This window comes from Camellia sinensis, chromosome 11, assembly GCF_055761805.1.
Source record: "Camellia sinensis isolate YWXY chromosome 11, ASM5576180v1, whole genome shotgun sequence".
Lineage (NCBI taxonomy): Eukaryota > Viridiplantae > Streptophyta > Magnoliopsida > Ericales > Theaceae > Camellia > Camellia sinensis.
The window spans coordinates 169,714,320-169,732,754 of record NC_138971.1 but is presented as its reverse complement, the minus strand read 5'-3'; the positions used below and the strand labels follow the sequence as shown (position 1 = coordinate 169,732,754).

Here is an 18,435-nt window from a genome sequence, read left to right as displayed (position 1 = left end):
AAGAATGCATTCAGAAAAGGAAAGAAGGCACTTCGGGCTAACATTGAAGAATGATTGTTTAGATTACAAAAATGCGGGTGTGAAGTACGCCGATGTCAAACGGTGATAATAAGCAAAGAAGTGCAATGAAAGCAGCAATGGAGGATTTGAAAGAGAAAATTTGAACAAGAACGAAGATGCAGAAGTGAAAGACGAAGAGAGATTTGATTTTGATCAAAAGCATGAAATGGCGGCAAAATGGCAATTATGGTGCCTTGGACGACGTGCTTGTCAGACAACGCACGCAAAAGTGATGCGACTTGATAGCATGTATCAGGTACGGTCCAGTAGGGAAAAGACGCATGGTAAAAACGGTTGAAATTCTGTGCGTGCCAGCTCATACGCGTGCTGGAACTCTTTGAGTTCTTGATTCAATGAAGCAAAAACCTCGACTAGAAGGACGGTTTCGGCTGAGAAACCTGAACGAACTTGGTCGTTGGTTCTAAGGCATTGATGAAAGCAGACTATAGATCTTGGTCATATTGAGCCGACGAGTTCTGACTTCGGCAATAGATGATGAAGCAAGCTTAGCCGACGTATTAAATGAAAGAAATGATATGGGTTCCATCACCTCAGGATGCCGAGGTAATAGAACCTAGGGGCAATTGTGAGGACATAAATTTTAAATGACAACACGTGGCCAAGGTGTCACCGAAGTGCCAGCCGAGGTGCCACGTGTCCTGGTCATGACGCCGAGATCATCTCGGCTAGGCCGAGGTTATCTGCGAAGATACCGAAATCTGAGATAAGCGGATAAGGGACAAGAGTCGTAGAATGGGAGAAGACTTCAGTTTGGGTAAAGATAAGACTCTTAGAGAGTTTATCCTAATCTTACTGGGAGTCCAAGATTAGCAGTAATCCTGAGTCCCTTGAAGTTAGGCTTCTATTGGGACTAGGTTTGTGTTGGCTATAAAAGAGAGGCACCATCATGGGTCTAAGGTATGTCTTTTGTGCTCTGTCTAGTGAGTTAAGCACTATTGGTTATCTTTGAGAGATATTTTACTAACTTGATCGTCGGAGTGCCCCCGGGTAGACGAGCCATTACCGGAATCTCTTCTTTTGATTGCAGGTTGTTCGGGCTTAACCTATTCTGTCGGTGTTCTCCAGTTAAGTACTAAGTTGGCAGTGTAGTCGGAAATTAACACACACAATGTCTATTTTTTTGATATGATTAGCTAATGATTGAGAAAATATAAGAGAATATTATCTTAGATATTATAATTGATTATTTTTAAAAATTAGGTCTAATTTTTAAACTTGTATAACAATGTCTTCAACAAAATATGTCACTATTGGTTAAAAAAACAAAAGCATAGGCCTTGTTTAGTAAAACATCCATTTTTATTTTTGTTTTTGAAATAGAAATAGAAATAGAAATTTATTTTATTTTTTCAAACAAAAAAAATAAATTGATTCTAAAATTTTCAAAATTATAAAATAAAATAAAAAGATTATTGTGCAGTTTGCCTATTGTGGGCTCACTCTGGGCCAATCTTGATGATCTAAAGCGTTCATTTTAGGGTGATTTTGTAATACTCCTTCACTCCAAACAAGTTCTTAGGAGATTCTCGTTTTGCTACATGAAACAAGAAAGTATTCCGGTCAAGGGTGTCAGAATTAGCACTCCGATAAGCAAGTTAATTCCTTAAAAGAGAGGAAGTGGTGTTTCTATTTTTAAGGGTTTGAGTTATAAAGCATGCCTTCTCATTTACTCATACCTTCCTTTTATAGAGTCATTCTCATGGATATTTTCTCCTGTAACTTTGCCCTTGATCATTACCACGTCATAGCCCATCTCTCTACTACACCTTTAGAAAATGACAGCTTGGGCCCACTTATTGTCATGCCGACTTCCTCAATGTACTTGTGCTTGACGTACGGTCTAGATAGCTTTCATTCGGTACGTTCCTCAGTCTATTTGAATTTACTTAGCAATGATTTGTTTGAATTCAATGAGCTTTGGCTAAATCTGGCCTATCAAAGATAGGCTTGAATGTGCCCTGTTTGCCAATTAGAACTTTATTTATTCGGCTCCCACAGGATTTATTGAGTAATTCATTCATACAAAATTTAAGCTAATTGAACATTAGTAATCACACGATTGAGTGTTTTGGGAAATTAGCTAAAAATTAATTTTTTTAGCATTTTTTGGACTTTTTGTGGGTAAAAAATGTGAGAGATGATATGACCCAAAATGGGTTAAAGGGTAATTCTATTTCCACACACTTATTCCACTCAATTCACACATTTAATGAAAATTTTCATTAGTACAATTTTGTCCTAAAATAAAAATATCATAATACCCTTATTTTCTTCTACTCAAACCTATTTCTAAAACGCTACAACCATCCTCTATTGCCAGCACCACCTCTCTTATCCGTCATTCCCTCTCGTCGCCTCTTTTCTTATCTGCTTGTAATCACTTTCCGCCATAAACTACATACTTTTACAAGTCTCTTACCACGAATCACTCAATGTTGACTGTGGAGGTCTAGAATGGAGGGGGATGAGCAAGAAGTAGTGATGGTGGTGGCAACGGAGGGTTGAAAGTGGCGGCGACAACAATAAAAGATAAGTGGATGAATGAGAAAAAAAAAATTAGACTTTGTTTAGTATAGTTTTAGAACATGTTTTCAAAGATAAATAAATAAAATAAACTTCTTATTTCAATATGGTTTTATTTTTTTAGGGGCAAAAAATTTAAAACTTAAAAAATATTCTTTTGGTATTTATTTTTTGTCCAATTAATTATATTTTTCTCATAAAAATTTCAAAAAATTGATTAAAAAATTGCAACCAAACATAGCCTTAGGGTTTTAAAATTAAAAATACGGGTAATATTAGAATATAGAGATGTATACTGAGAAATATTTTTATAATATATTGAGAAAGTATTCATTAAGTGTGTGTACTGAGAAGAGTTAGTGTGTGAAAATAAAATTGTCCTGAGTTAAAAGCTAAAAATTAACTTTTAACCAGTTTCTCAAAGTGTCCCTGAATCACATTTTCTTTTAAAAAAATGAATGACATGCATTATTTTCAAAACGGCGCTGCTTGAGGGCCCGAATTTCGGGGCTCGAATGCCCCGAAATTTCCACTTTAGGTAAAAAAAAAAAAAAAAAAAAAGGAAAAAAGAAAGAAAAAAAGAAAACAGTTTCTAAAAATGAAAATTAGGGGCATTAGGGGCAAATTTTTTAGGGCCACCAATCATTTTCCTTTTCAAAATTCACCATAAAATACTTTTTAAAAAATAATGTTTGCTTTGAATTTCTTGAGTGATTTTGGAAAAAATTTTTTAGAAAATTTGTTTGGTTTGTAAATTTTTCAAAACAATTTTTAAAATCACTTTCTCTCTCTTACTTATCAATCAATCACTTTTTCTCTCTCCTCTTTCATTCTCAATCATTTTTTCTCTCACATACATCTACTCAATTATAACAAAACATCAAATCATTACAAACTCCAAAACTCTAAAACTACTTTCAAAATACACAATCAAACAAACTAAAAAAAACTCTCTCCCTAAAATAATTTTCAAAAATTACTCTCCTAAAAACAACCTAAATAAGACCAATGTGTTGGGATTGTGTGTCTACCTGAATATTTAATTAGCTTAATTTTTTTATATAAATAATTTAATTGACAAATCTTATAAAAGCAATGGTTGAAAATATCTGTGTGAGAAAAATGAAAAATGCTTGGGAGCACTAATTAGTGCTCCCACTAATTAGGTGGCAGTGGGTCTCGCTATGAATGATGTGATGTTTTGGTCTTGGAGTTGTAATTTATTTTTTATTTTTTATTTTTTTAATGCATTAGTGCTATTAGTGGTGATGTTTTTAGTGGGATGAATCATTGTTGGAGAAAAATTGTATTATAGACTGATGAGAAGTTCAGTCTTTAAAATATATATATATATATATATATATACTAGTTTTTTAATCAGAAAACAAAAAAATTAGTCACAAAAAGTTGTTTCATTGTTTGTGACGACATCCAGACAAGTCCCCAATGTAACCTCTTTTGGCAGCTTCCAACTATCACTTCTATTTCTACCTCCCACCTAGCTCTCTCTGGTAGGTTCTCTCTCTCTCTCTCTCTCTCTCTCTCTCTCTGTTTTTGCCTCTGAGTTCTCTCTGAATACTGCTCATTTTAGCACAGATATATACGTATATATATACATATAATAATGGGAGAAGAAGAAACCAAGAAAGTTGAATCGGAAGCTAATCCGACGGCCGCACCATCTGAGAAAAGTCTGGTCCCAATCCCAGACGAGAAGCTCTCTCTCGCCAAAACCCTTGCCATACCCGAAAGTAAAACCTCTCTCTCTCTCTCTCTCTCTAAAATGTGGATTGCATCATCATATTATATAACTCTTTCTGCAACCGATTAAGTTCTTTGGGTTTGTAACAGAGGATTCAGATTTTGCTGCTGAAAAGAAATCAGGGGATCCAACTGACAGAGGTATAAAAAATAAAAATAAAACAATTTTTATTACTCTCAGACTGTTTAATCCAAAGGTCCAATTTTAGATTACTCTTTTTTTTTTTTTTTTTTTGATCGGGAAAGAAAAATTTCATTAACGACATGAAATTAAAAGTACAGAAAGATGACTAGATTACTCTTTGTTCATATCAAATTCTGTACCTTCTTTTAATTTTGTATAATTATGTTTGGTTATGATTTTTTTTTTATTTATTTATTTTGTTATGACCCAGAAATTTTGTTCTATGCATATGGTCCTCAAAAGGTGTAGCATAATGTTTCCCGTGTATGTATATGATTTGTGCTTCATATTGTATTAATGTCTCAGATGCTGTGCTTGCACGGGTTGAAACAGAAAAGAGATTTGCTTTGATTAAAGCATGGGAAGAAAGTGAAAAAACAAAAACTGAGAACAAGTATGTTTGATTATTACATTTTCTTTTCTTTTCTTTTCTTTTCTTTTCTCTTGTGTACTACTCTTTTTGTGCTGGTGGTATTGCTGTAACTCCTCTTTTCTTTGATTTGATTTACCATAGATCAATTTAGATGTAAATTTCTAACATAATTGCCATCTGGGTTATGCAAAATCATATTTAATATGAATTCACTAGTGTAAGGGATTCAACAGTTGATACTACCAACACAAAAACAAAACAAAACACAACATATGTACATGAATGCATAAAAATTGTTTTCTTTTCATATACATTTAGTAACCGATTTCTATATTCCTACACTTGCTGGCTTTATGTTGGAATAAGACTCTATACATCAGACCCTCCCAAACCCCATAGTGGCGGGAGTTTCGCTCACCGGGTTGCTCTTTGTTTACCGTTTTCATGGTCTGGTGCCTTGGTTTGAATTCCAATTTGATATCCATGTCAATTTCCATAAACCAATTCACATTTGTATTAAATGGAGTAGTTGCTCTTGGAACCACATTAATAATAATTAGAGTCAATTTTGAAAATCAGTATAATTTTCTGCAATTTATTTCTCTATGATGAATAAGCTTCTTTTTTCCTTTTTTTTTTCTATGTATGGGATATATTTCTCTATGATAGTAAGCTTTGATACGTGATTCATTGCAACTTAAACTCGTCACTGTCTGAAACCACTAATCAGGGCATACAAAAAGTTGTCAGCCATTGGATCATGGGAGAACAGCAAAAAAGCATGCGTAGAAGCTCAGTTGAAGAAGATGGAGGTGAATAATATTTCTGTGTGTATATTTCTTAAATTCAAACCTTCAAGTATGATAGTTTGCCAATCAATTTTTCAGCTAATTATGATGAGAATCGAAAGAAGGAAAAATTCGAAACTTATTGTTTTGATCAGCAAAAGAAAATTACTTCAAACAAATCTATCTATTTTGCAATAGTCTATCAACAAAATAAGATTGAAGTTAGTCAACTAGGAGTGAAAATTTTCCAACATTATAATACATCAAAGAAATATGCAACTACCATTATTTTTTTCCCAGGAAAATTCTAAATACATCAGTTTTCTTTGAGGATTTAGATTTAGAAAGATAAACAAAAAACACAATGGACTTGGGTAATTTCACAAATCCATTTATATTGTTTATGATAGAAACCTAAATATGAGCAGGAAAAAATTGAAATGATGAAGGCAGAATATACAGAGAAAATGAAGAACAAGGCGGCCGAAATCCACAAGGCAGCAGAAGAAAAGAGAGCGATGATCGAAGCCAAACGTGGGGAGGATGTTCTCAAGGTAGAAGAGGTAGCTGCAAAATTCCGTGCAACTGGCAATACACCGAAAAAGTTTTTTGGATGCTTTAGCTACTAATTTTCTTTCTTAGGCTCAAACCAAATGAGGAATTGAAAATATGGGATTTAAAACTTTAATAGTTTGCATATTTTGTTCTTAATTAGGCTTGTTTTATTGGTGTTTTGTGTAATAATGTAATGTTTTGGTTTTGTAAATGTCCTTTTTTTGGTGTGCATAATGTGATTTCATTGTGTTGTTGTTCATAAGTGAAAGTGAAACATGGTTGAGTTGTGAGACTGAAAATTTGAACTTTTGCCTTGTACCCTTATATATTCCATACCTTTTCTTTTCTTTTCCATTGTGTGTTCATTAGTCTTCATGATTTATGAAGTGTTGGCTGTTGCCTCACTTAAATGAACTGCGAAGTCTGACTGAACCATTGATGGAACAGCCCGTTTGGTAAAATTTATTGGCAATTTATATTTTGGCAATGTTTTCTGATTGATAAAATTTTATGTAATTTATTTTTTCAGTTAAAAGCTGGATTTCAAATTTTCTTGAGCTACTTTTAGTTTTATCAAATGTTGCACAAACTACCTCCTTTTTCCAGGTTTAAAAATGAATATTTAAAAAAATCAAACAAAATTAAAGTAAGAGAAAATTAATCTAACGATAAATAAAATAAGGTAAATAAAATTTTATTTCTTAACATGCATTTGGTTATGATAATTTAAGTTATTGAACAAATTGAGATTGGGAGATTCTAGAAATTTCTATAACATGATTCCTATATTCATCCATAATAATACAGCATGAAATTGGGTCTTAAATTGTTTATTTTTAAAACAATCAATAACTAACATGAAATAATTTGCATCTTTTTTCACTTTTTCTTTTTTTTTTTTCCTTTTTCTAAGAAAGATGAGATGCACATAAATATAAGTGAATAACAGAGTCAGTTGCAAAAGGACAATGATAAAGACAGTATTTGTGGATGCTGCCTTAGCTAGATTATGTGCTACCAACTGTCTAGGCACTTCAGTGATACAAACATACCTGCATCTTTGAATAAATTCTAGAGTCATGTTTTAGGTAACTTTTTTCAAAAATATTTCCTATATATATATATATTGCAAGAAATTGAAGTTGAATTACCATGCTAGTACAAGAAATTTAATCCTCTTGCCTTTTTCACCATTCTCATACTAAACACGATAATAATAATAATAATATAAGAATTGCTTTAATTTGTCCTCTTTTGTGCAATTCCACCACTTTTTTTGTGAAATGTAATAGGCATCAAAGGAACATAAAAAGGTATCTGACAATTGACTCGTTCAAGAGTTGGCCGTCTTTATAAAGCCTGTGTGAGTTCCATATAACAAGTTTCAGAGCACAACCCTCAAGCCACCTCTCACCCACCTTCATTCTACCTTCCTTTCTCAAAAAGATGGATATGAGAGCTCATGTCAAAGGTCACTACCAAATCACCAACTTGATTAATATAAACCAGCACCATGTTTAAGTACCAATCCACCATCATTTCTTACTAGTATGCGCATACATCTGCGTGGGGTGGGGAGGGGTGGGATCCTGTGTCTCAAAAAAGACGTTTGTCTCTCTGTCCAACAACTTTACTCCCTACTTGACCAAAAAAAATGTTTTTGTTCCAGTAATGACAAAATCCATATTTCAATTGTGTGTGTCTGTGTGTGTGTCTGTGTGTGTGTGTGTGTGTGAGAGAGAGAGAGAGAGAGAGAGAGATAAAGCCCATCTAAACGGGAAATTCAGGCTGAAATCCCTCAAAGATCAAACTCAAACAGACTCCACAAATTCTTGATTACATGCATTCTTTATCCAGACAGGACATATGTAACAAGAAAGGTAAGAAACACAAAATAACAAATCCCTAATATTGTTTTCTCAGTTTGGCCTTGGCAATAATACCAGCACATGTTAAATCTTCCAAGTGACTTTTAACTAACCTCTATCTTTCTGAGGCTCTTCAAATCTCTCTGGTAGTATACTACTTCATTTTTCCTCACTTCCAAGATTGGGAATAAGGTAAGAAGTTAGATGAGATTTGGGAACCACCCTGTAAGTAGAATTAATGAAAAGCCATTAGATGCATCCCACTAATATACATCAAACATGTAAATACATAACAATATACCCAAAAAAAATGCAACAAATCCATCGAATGAGAGCATAGCACTAATATATCCTTTCTATCCAAGGGCCTAAACAAGTAGAGTAGAGGCCTTTTCAGGCTGGGCGTATTTAAAAAATGAGAATTCAGATTTGTACACAGGTTCTTCTTTACTTTTATTTTGCTTACATATACCCAAACATATAATTATAAGGGAAATTTAGCCAAAACCCCTCCATTCGACCCTTATTTGGTGAAAATAACAACTTAATTTATTTTGCTTCATAAACTCTCTAAAGAGGAGTCACATAATTGAACAAGAACGGAGTAAAAGTTCTTTTTTTTTCTTGGACAATATTGCCCATGCATATATATATTTCGCAAGGCTCTTTTGACTAGGAACACTTCTATTTTATTTTATACAAGTTTACAAATATTGTGTATGTGTATTTTTGATTGGTTCATTTAGTATGTATACTGTTTTTTGTAACAATAAAATGTTCTTGTAAATCAGAGTAACATGTTACTGTTTACGTTAATTTCGATGGTATATATATATATATATATATATATATATTTAAGAATTTCATAGTCAACATGAATCTTATTTGATAGATCTTGATGAACGGATTTTAACAATACTAATTTTATTAAAAATCGACATCTAGATCAGAAGTTATATTATTTTAAGGTCTAAAATATTAAATTACTCACTAAGTATATTTTGGTAATAGTAGTATGTTTTGAACTTTTCAAAGAAAACTTTTGAGCTTGTCCTTAATGCATTAAAGTTTTATTATCAGGGGACTTTGACCAAATCCCCCTAAATATAAATATATATACAGATAGTTTAAAGTTTTAATATCATTTTCAAGTGAACAAAGCTTGGGACAAGTTTGTTATTGAAACAAGCCTAAGCTGTTCATGAACAACTCAGCTCAAATTGTTTGCAGGTCAACATCAGGCACACAAACTACATTAAGACGAGTACGTAGTGAGCTGCTTGTTTTACTTACTATTGTCCCAACATGACCCATTCATCGAAGATCAGCGACAATAAATAGCTTGATCGATATGGGGAGGAATCTGCTTTATTTCAGTCCCAAGCTCTTGCTCAATCCTATACCTGAAAGACAGCACAAATTTTGTAATGTAGTGACAAAACCCAAATCAACGTTGCTATAACCAGCTGCAAGACTGTATATTCTTGAAGGAAGAGAAAACAAATACATACAAATTGAAGCGGTCTTCATAAGTGATCAGATTCACTGCCAACCCAAGGTGCCCAAACCTTCCTGAACGACCAACCTAAGAAGAGAAACTGTCTTCAATCAGAAACAACGTAGTCAATGTCCCAAATTCAATAATAAATCCTACATACCCTGTGCAGATATGTTTCCGAGTTCTTAGGAAAATCAAAATTGACGACCACATTGACTGCTTGAATGTCTATGCCCCTCGTAAACAAATCTGCCGACATTAAAAAAATAACAAAAAAATAAGAAAAAAATAGCCTCTGTAATACATTAGGGCATCTCGTATGAGTTGTATCTACTTTTAATTGAACAAGCTTGAATTTGTCAATGGCAAGCAAAACTTCAATATAATCAGCTGCTAAGGAAGTGGAATTTCCTTTTAACAGATTTTAGGGTGCCCCCCTATCCTGACTGATCTTTATGTGAATGCAACACCCATGACTCCATGAGCCAACCCACCCAAGTCCTTTGAAAGTTAAAATAAAATATGTCTAGACAAGGCCAAGGCAGTCTCAAACATGGCTAAAGCCCAGCTCACCTAGTCAGCCTTCAAAAGACTTGATGAGAAGAGGCAAACTTTAAGCCGGGAGGACAGTGTAAGCATACACAAGCCAATGTGCAACCTTCCCATTCATATAAATAATATAAAACAGAAAGGAAGAAGAAAGAAAAAAAAAAAGGGCAAAACTAAAGAAGATGAAAAGTAGGATTATGTATTGCAGCAGAGATGAACTTTGCATCCCAGCATATATGAAAAAGTGTGACCACAACCGACAATTGGGCTAGGGAAAACCCAGCCTAAAAATCACTAGACATTGGTCAGGCCACAAACTCAACTGCAGTTGGCAAAGAACACATAATACAAAACAAACAAATGAACTTTTTGGCATCATCTACAGATCTAGGTGATGCAGAGTTACTATAGGAAGGTTTAGGTTAAGAGAATAGGATGTAAAAATTAAAATGAATAAATCTGGTTGGGCTGTTAAAGTAAGAGAATTCAACAAAGGAATATGGAAAAAATGATAGCTCTAGGAATCATTCCTAGAGGCCTTAACATTACACCCGGGTTAGATTGCTGCCACTGGTCTCCACCATGCACTCACCGAGCATGGATTCACAAGCTAAGCACTAGCATGACATGTCTTCCAAGCAGATTGTACGACTTTGTTCCAAATTATTACAGTTTGCTCAAGGAAAGAAAAATAATGACAACATACAAAGGATCCATGATTTCTTGTTATACATCATCGAAGACAAGCACATTACTTGATATCAAAGTCCTAATATCAATATTGATGCAGATTTACAAAACAAGAGTTTGAAAGGAAATAAAGTTGAAGAGCATCACAACATTACCAGTGCAAACAAGATTCCTGCATGCACCATTGCGAAAGTCATGAAATACTCTGTTTCGGTGATCTTGCAGCATCTTGGCATGAATATAGAAGCAAGAATAGCCCAGTTCCGTGATTTTCTTAGCCAGCAATTCCACTCGATTCACAGAGTTGCAGAAAATAATTGATTGGTTGATTTGCAGCTGCCAATGGAGCATCAGATGCTTGGATTTTCATAAACAAAAGAAATAGAAAGATAATGTTTCACTTGAGGACAAACCTTAGAGAAAAGAGTGTTCAGGCAGTGCAGCTTCTGTCTCTCTTCTACAAAAGCATAAAATTGAGTAATACCCTTGAGAGTAAGCTCATCCATGAGATTAATAACGTAAGGCTTCTCTAGATATCTGTCTTTGAAATCTTTGACAGTCACAGGAAATGTAGCTGAAAACATTAAAATTTGTCTATTCTGAGGAAGAAATTGAATCAGCTGCTCCACCGAAGGTTGAAATTCTGGGGACAGAAGCTTGTCTGCCTGGGTGACAAAGGAATGCTAAGTCAAACTCTTGCATATATTTCTCATCAAAAACACTCAGAAGCACATGCAACCATTTTGGGCCATAGCAACTTGAAACTTCAAAAACCATGAAAAACAAATTTTAAACTTAGACCAACATAGACATCTTGAAGTAGTAATTGAGGGTCCATGACTTCAGCATTCAAGAAACCTATTGTTGAGCTTAATACTATTAACTACCCTACGGCAAAAAAAGTCTATTTATATATGTTTTGGACCATATCCAACCAACAAAATAAATTAAATAGGGTGAAATAGAAGGGAAAAATGCATGCCTTGCTACTAAATCCTCAGAAGTTTTTAGGGCACAAGATATAAAAAAATAAATCAAGATACCTCATCCAAAACAAGCATCGTACAATCTTTCAAAACGCATATTCCCTTTCTGGCAAGATCAAGTATTCTTCCGGGAGTTCCAACCACCAAATGGACAGGTTGATACAAACGCATGATATCATCCTTCAAACTGGTTCCTCCTGTGGTGACCATTACTTGAATCTTCAAATGCTTGCCAAGTTCCTTGCAGACTTGTGATGTCTGAAGAGCTAACTCCCTAGTTGGGACAAGTATAACAACTGCGTTGTTTATTGAAGGCATAAATCAGATAGGACACAAAAATATTAAGCCATCCATAGACCCATGAGACAGGCACTGTCAATGCAATTTGACATCTAATTAATAACTGAAACATTTAATAAAACCATGCATTGACATTAAATATACAATATAGAAATAATGCACTTAAGGTTCAAGATGTGAGATTCAACAGCAACTATTTGCAACCCGAAATGACATGCAAGCAAGCTGTAGATGTCCTTCCAGCCAGTTCGTAGACCAACAATGCCTTCCAAGCAACCAGGGGAAAAATCTCAATGTGCATATTACAAGACTGAAAGACGACGATGCATGCTTCATGTAGCAGAATGTCTAATTATCACTTTTTAATATACACAATTGAACCTAAACATGTCATATTACGTCCCAAGTAGGAGATATCCACGCCAACCCAAAAAAAAAAAAAGAAGCTAATATCGACATTATACTAATCAGGTGGTAGCATAGATACCTTGAATTACATTGTTGTCCGCATCAATTTTTTCAAGAGCAGGAATGCAAAATGCAGCAGTTTTCCCTGTTCCATTTTTAGCTCTAGCAAGAATATGACTTCCAGTTAAAGCAATAGGAATACTTTCTTCCTGGATGGGAGATGGCCTTTCAAAACCTTTCTCATATATACCCATGAGTAACTCACGTTTCAGGAAATAGTCTTCAAATTCATTTCCTTTCGTAGCAGTAACATCCTGTAAGGAAAGCAGAAAATTTTAATCCAAGTAAAAACCGGGAACAGAATCTTGTTAACATTAATTTCATAAATCTCAGCTTATATAACCTTAACAATCAAAATTTCAAAAAATAAATAAATCCTCTTAAACACCTGAAACTAATAATTCATATCAAACTTGATAGTTGATCATCTAATTCAATTTCCACCACCAACAGATTCGTATAACATGTTCCGATGGATTGGTGGGGGTGTTCTAGTAGAGCACGTAATGATGGTTGAGGATGATTGTAGAGGTATTACCATATCCAGTGGTTTTACATTTTAATGGTGATGCCAGTGTCCTAGTGATGATATATATATATACTTTTTCTCTAGATCAGGTACCAGTTATGATATAATGTTAGCAATCTAAGTCGTTATATCATTTCCTCAAATCCCTGAGAAAACTGCTCACATACACATACACATCCACCTTTACTATAATTCATCCAAATAAAGACTTTTACTAGTCTATTCTAACATCCAATGCTAGTCTGTGCGTTTTAAAAAAGAAAATAAAAAATTAAAATTAAAATTTAAAAAAAAAAAAAAAAAAAGCCTAATGGAAAAATCACGAGTTCCTCAACCAAATTTCAGAACCATTTGTCTTAACTATTAAGTTCAATGAATAGTGCCTACAAAATCTATCTTTTTTTTTTTTTCTAAATTCTGAGAGCATTCTTTCTTCCCAATTGGTAGCAAATTCCATAATTTGCCCCGTAAAAAGTGCCTACCCTGAAGGATTCTACAAAAAGCTCTGCCCCTCAAGCAGCAGAAAATATTTAATAAATCAAATGAAAAGAAGTGGACAATAATGATGATATTTAAGTGTCAGATTTGGATATTTTATTGTCAATGCCTTGTGCTAACAAATAAATTAATAAAATCCATTTTTCCTTAGAAGCTGGAAGAAATTGTTTCATCTAACATAGGGGTTGTTTGTTTCAGCTTTTCAGAGCCAACTTATGGCTTTTAGCTTTGAAAAAGTTATTTTGGACTGTATGGTTAAACTTATTTCAAACAGCTTCTGATTCTAACAGCTTATTTTAACTCAAAAAAGCTAATTCTAAGAAGCTGCTCACCCCTTCCTTCTGATTATCAGCTTCTGCTGTGGACATGTTAATTTGTGGTTATACTCTTAAATTTTTTTATTTTTTATTTTTTTAAAAATAGAAAAAGACTCAAATGGACTATAAATTATTATTATTATTATTTTTTATGAGAAATATACACAAACAAAAAATAAAAATTAATTGAAAAAGCTATTTCACAGCTTATTTAACAAACACTACTCAGCAACTTAAATCTATAATCCAACAGCTACACCAAACAGATTAACAACTTCTGACTAAAGTCATAATCTATAATCTGTTAAGCTATAATCTATAAGCTGTTTTAACAGCTACACCAAACGGAGCCATAGCATGAACAACCAAAAGGATCCAAGAGAAGATCATAGTTAACTTGTGTGGACATACACGTATTATTTGAATTCTTAAAGATTGTGAATATTGCATTTTAGCCATTTGAACTATGGCTATTAAAAGAAAAATACAAGGAAAACAATTACTTAAAATCATGTATGTACAAGATAATGTGGCAAGGATATGCATATGTAATACTATCATTTCCATCCATACCTCTGTCCTGTAACGAGTGTCAGGTGGTGCCATCTTTAAACGTGCCTTCCAGTCTTGAGAGCTATGTAAAAATTAAAATATAAAAAAAGTGAATAAAAGTTAAATCACTAGAAGGGTAGAATAATCTATTTGCAGCAATATACAATCAAAAGTTAATTTTTGCATGATATAAACATATTTCCAATCACTTAACAGTATCAAATAATTTTTTCTTAAAAAAACAGTGTCAAATAAAGAACAAAACAAGAGCAAAGTGATGAATTAAGTGTGGAGAAGTCCACGAACACGATAGGTAATCATCATATCTATGGTAATTGAGTAACATAAACGAAACTCCCTACAATGCCATCATATAGTCAAACCAAGACTTTGGAGCTTAAAGATTTCAAAAGCAAACAATTTATGCAAGTTATAGTACTTTGAATCCTGCACACTTTTAATTATAAAACCTGAGGCAATCTTCTCTCGATTAACTCTTAGTGAAGAAGCATAGATTTTAAAAGATAATATCAAATAGTTCCAACAAACATCAAGGGGATTCCGAACCTGGAAAATAGATAAAGAGTACTCTTTGAAAAAATTCGTTAGCGGAAGAAAACAGTTCATACAAACAAAGATTAATCAAACACACGCACACACACAAACACATAGAAATACTAAACAAAATGGTGGTAATGTTGTGATTTGCCTACAAATCACTCCTTCATACACTCATTTCCTATGTTACACGGACTCTTCAAAATAAATCAAATATCCGTGTCGGACACCCGACACTCGTACAAGAGTATAAGATATGTGTCGAATATTTTTCAACGGATACTTCTTATATAATTACATATAACACTATTATTATATATACAAATTGTTGTATAATTGTTATAAATGTCTTTTTAACATTGTAAGTTACATATAACACCTTTTTTATTACATATACTTAATTAAAAATATAACAATATGACCTTTTTTTTTGCCGAGTCCGTGAAATCTTAAATTTATGGTTTGATGAATCTGACCTGTAAATACATACCCACACCCAAACCCACCAGAGTCCATGTAATATAGCTCATTTCTCACTCTCACTCTCACTCTCTCACTCTCTCTCTCTCTCTCTATCTCTTTCCTTTGTAATATGATGAACTGTCCAAACATACTGGATTTTCGCAGTTTAACCAGAAACCTTTGGAGAGATAATGTCATTTTGGCTAGTTTCCAACTCAATTTTTTCTCCATTGTGATCAGTTTACAGGAATGGACATAGGGTTTAGATTGACATGGTTGGAAAAAGTGTAGGATTTAATTAACAAAATTAGAAACCCAGAGCTTCATTTGAAACTAGGATAAAACCTTGGGTTTTTTTGTAATTTCCCCAAAAACATTTATAAAGCTTGAAGCAAATCAGATTTCAGGTTAAAAGAATTTTAAAAATTCCAGGCAAACAAAACATAAAGGCCTAACAATGATGAAATTAGAAGTGAACAAAGCCTAGACCAGGATAGATGATCTTCCCCGACACTGGAAACAAGGTCATTACATTTCATGGTAGAAAATGACTCCCTATTGTCTTACGAGTTGCACTTTTGGAAACCCAATTTCAAAAATATCAGCAAGTTTATATTGCTACAGTTCAGACAACTCTTCATTCTATGGTATTTAATCTGCAGGGTCACAACTTGTTCTGACTACAAATTCCAGCAGAACAACAATGATGAAGCTTTCAGTCTTTTTCTTAATAGTCTATACCAAGTTTAGTATTCTACACATTTTAGGTTCTACAATGGCCAGACTCCTCTGAGAAGAAGGGGGAAAAGGATTTTCTGTTAAACAAACCATAAAAGGCGGCCAGCATCCCGTTTGGGAAAGTTACCTTACCAATTTGCATTCTACCTCAACTACATTTCTAATTATTCATGTATTACAAAAGTCAACTAACTTATTCCAGCATCAGCATTCCTCAAAAATTTAGTGATTGATAATCTTTAATTCAATAAATCTCTAATCAGCAAATAATATTTCTTTTCCTTTGTCTAAATCTAGGTTTCATATCTTAAAAGGCATTTCCTTTTCCAAATCCTTATTTTGAACAAACCCATTTCATGTCAGATAGCTTTCCTTTTACAGCTTTGTGTGCTAGGAGTTCAATCTGGTCTTTTCACACTTCCATTTTCAAGGAAACAGCTTTCATGTGCAACAAGCTCAATCCAATCTTCGTAGTACATCATTTACAAACAATACCCAACAAATGGTTATCAAAAAGACAGAGAGAGTCTAAGGGACCATCCGAGTTGGTAAACAGGCACATAATCCCCTCCCATTTGCCCGATTCACTGGCTTAAGGAGTGACCTTTGAACCTCAAGTTTACCCAAGTGGGACCAAAGAACCCTAATATGGGTTCTCCAAAAACAATATATTTATATTATACCCATATCAATTACATGCTTCCAAAAGTATGAATCATGAACCATTATAAAGTATAAACACCCATATCTTCAAATTAAAGTACTGAGAATTCGATTTTGCACACAAAAACCCTAAGACGAGTAGTGCATACCTGGAATCAATGGATTCGGTCTGCACAGTTTTCTCGATTTCACCGGCAGAGGAATCAGACCCAGTTGTGTTCCGTCTCAGCCATTGTTGTGGTGGCTGTTGCTGTTGCTGTTGCTGCTGCTGCTGCTGATGATGATGATGATGATGATACTGTACGGTTCTCTGAAGTGGGTATTGAGGGTTTCGAGTTTGAAAATTAGGGTTTGAGTGAACATTCCCACCGCCTCCGCCGCCCCCACGACCGTTACCGATCCCCGGAGGATACCTTCCTCGCGTATTCATCAGTGATATCAACACTACTCTCTCACTAGAGATCGTTCAATTACAACAATATGAAAGAGAGAGAAGACTATAGGAAGGTGAAGGACATTTTTCTAGGGCTTTGATTGGAGTTTGAGAAATTTGGAAACTGAAATGAAACCCTTGATGCGAAAGGGCAAGTAGAGAGAGAGAGAGAGAGGTGTATAGGTTTACGGGAACGCTAGGGCACAAGGGTCTATGCAACTGGTTTGGTCAATTTGCAGAGAGATTGGCTCTCACCTAGGTGATTAGGTTTTGTTTGGGGGGAGTAACATTTCGGTGGAAAATACGAAAACATATTTTAAGTAACGGGTGTGGCACGTGATTGAAATGATGTAGAGTTATTTTTTTTTACGATAATGCTATGTATCTTAAATTTTGTGGTTCAAAAGTGATTTAAATGGTTAAAACGACGTTGTTTTGAGTACAGAACAACATAAAAATAGTCAAAACGACCGTTTTGGCCATTTGAGTTACTTTTGTGATTCAAAAGTGGTTTAAATGGTTAAAACGACGTTGTTTTGAGTACAGAATAACATAAAAATAGTCAAAACGACCGTTTTGGCCATTTGAGTCACTTTTGAGCCACAAAATTTAAGTTACGAGACATTTTTCTTTTTTTTATATTAAAGTCTTCTTTGGGAATATATTATTTTAATTATTTTTTAATTTTTTATAAAAAAATGTATAAAAAAGTAAAAAGAGTGGTATAACGATTATAATTTTTTATTTAAAATATATGATTAAAAAATGAGACCTTAATTAAAAATATGATATAATTGAACATTTGGACTTATTTAAGAAGTGTTAAATAGATTTTTTGATTTATTACACAAAATTTGTGAAATATATAAAGATTATATGACTTAAATATGTCAAAAAATTAATAAATTAACTTAGGCTCCGTTTGGCAAGAGCTAAACGGGACTTTTTTGGCTATTTTAGCTACAAAAGACAAAATAGGCTATTTTAACCACAAAAAACAAAATATCACATCTAACCCATAATCATTACATTCTTCTCTCACAAAAAAAATCACAAAAACC

At 33.8% G+C, this 18,435-nt stretch overlaps 2 protein-coding genes across 3 annotated transcripts; one reads left to right on the top strand and one right to left on the bottom strand.

The window, feature by feature from the left end:
• The first annotated feature begins 3,983 nt into the window (after window positions 1-3,983).
• Window positions 3,984-6,564, top strand: LOC114263805 (remorin 1.4). 2 transcript variants are annotated; one of them, XM_028204392.2, is made up of 6 exons: window positions 3,984-4,115; window positions 4,201-4,355; window positions 4,456-4,506; window positions 4,856-4,943; window positions 5,653-5,734; window positions 6,139-6,564. In XM_028204392.2, exons 2-6 carry the CDS (start codon window positions 4,229-4,231, stop codon window positions 6,337-6,339), a joined length of 549 nt encoding a protein of 182 aa, XP_028060193.2. In that variant the 5' UTR covers window positions 3,984-4,115; window positions 4,201-4,228; the 3' UTR covers window positions 6,340-6,564. The 2 variants fall into 2 exon arrangements, with proteins under 2 accessions (XP_028060193.2, XP_028060192.2); XM_028204391.2 differs by having other exon boundaries at window positions 4,071-4,355.
• Window positions 6,565-8,036: 1,472 nt separating this feature from the next.
• Window positions 8,037-17,696, bottom strand: LOC114283474 (DEAD-box ATP-dependent RNA helicase 8-like). The gene is made up of 10 exons (XM_082896100.1): window positions 17,091-17,696; window positions 14,542-14,602; window positions 12,644-12,878; window positions 11,914-12,152; window positions 11,284-11,535; window positions 11,026-11,206; window positions 9,792-9,880; window positions 9,645-9,718; window positions 9,427-9,536; window positions 8,037-8,356 (listed from the first exon to the last, which is right to left on the bottom strand). The coding sequence occupies exons 1-9, from the start codon at window positions 17,369-17,371 to the stop codon at window positions 9,458-9,460; spliced, it is 1,491 nt and encodes a 496-aa protein (XP_082752226.1). The 5' UTR covers window positions 17,372-17,696; the 3' UTR covers window positions 8,037-8,356; window positions 9,427-9,457.
• Between the last annotated feature and the right edge of the window lie 739 nt (window positions 17,697-18,435).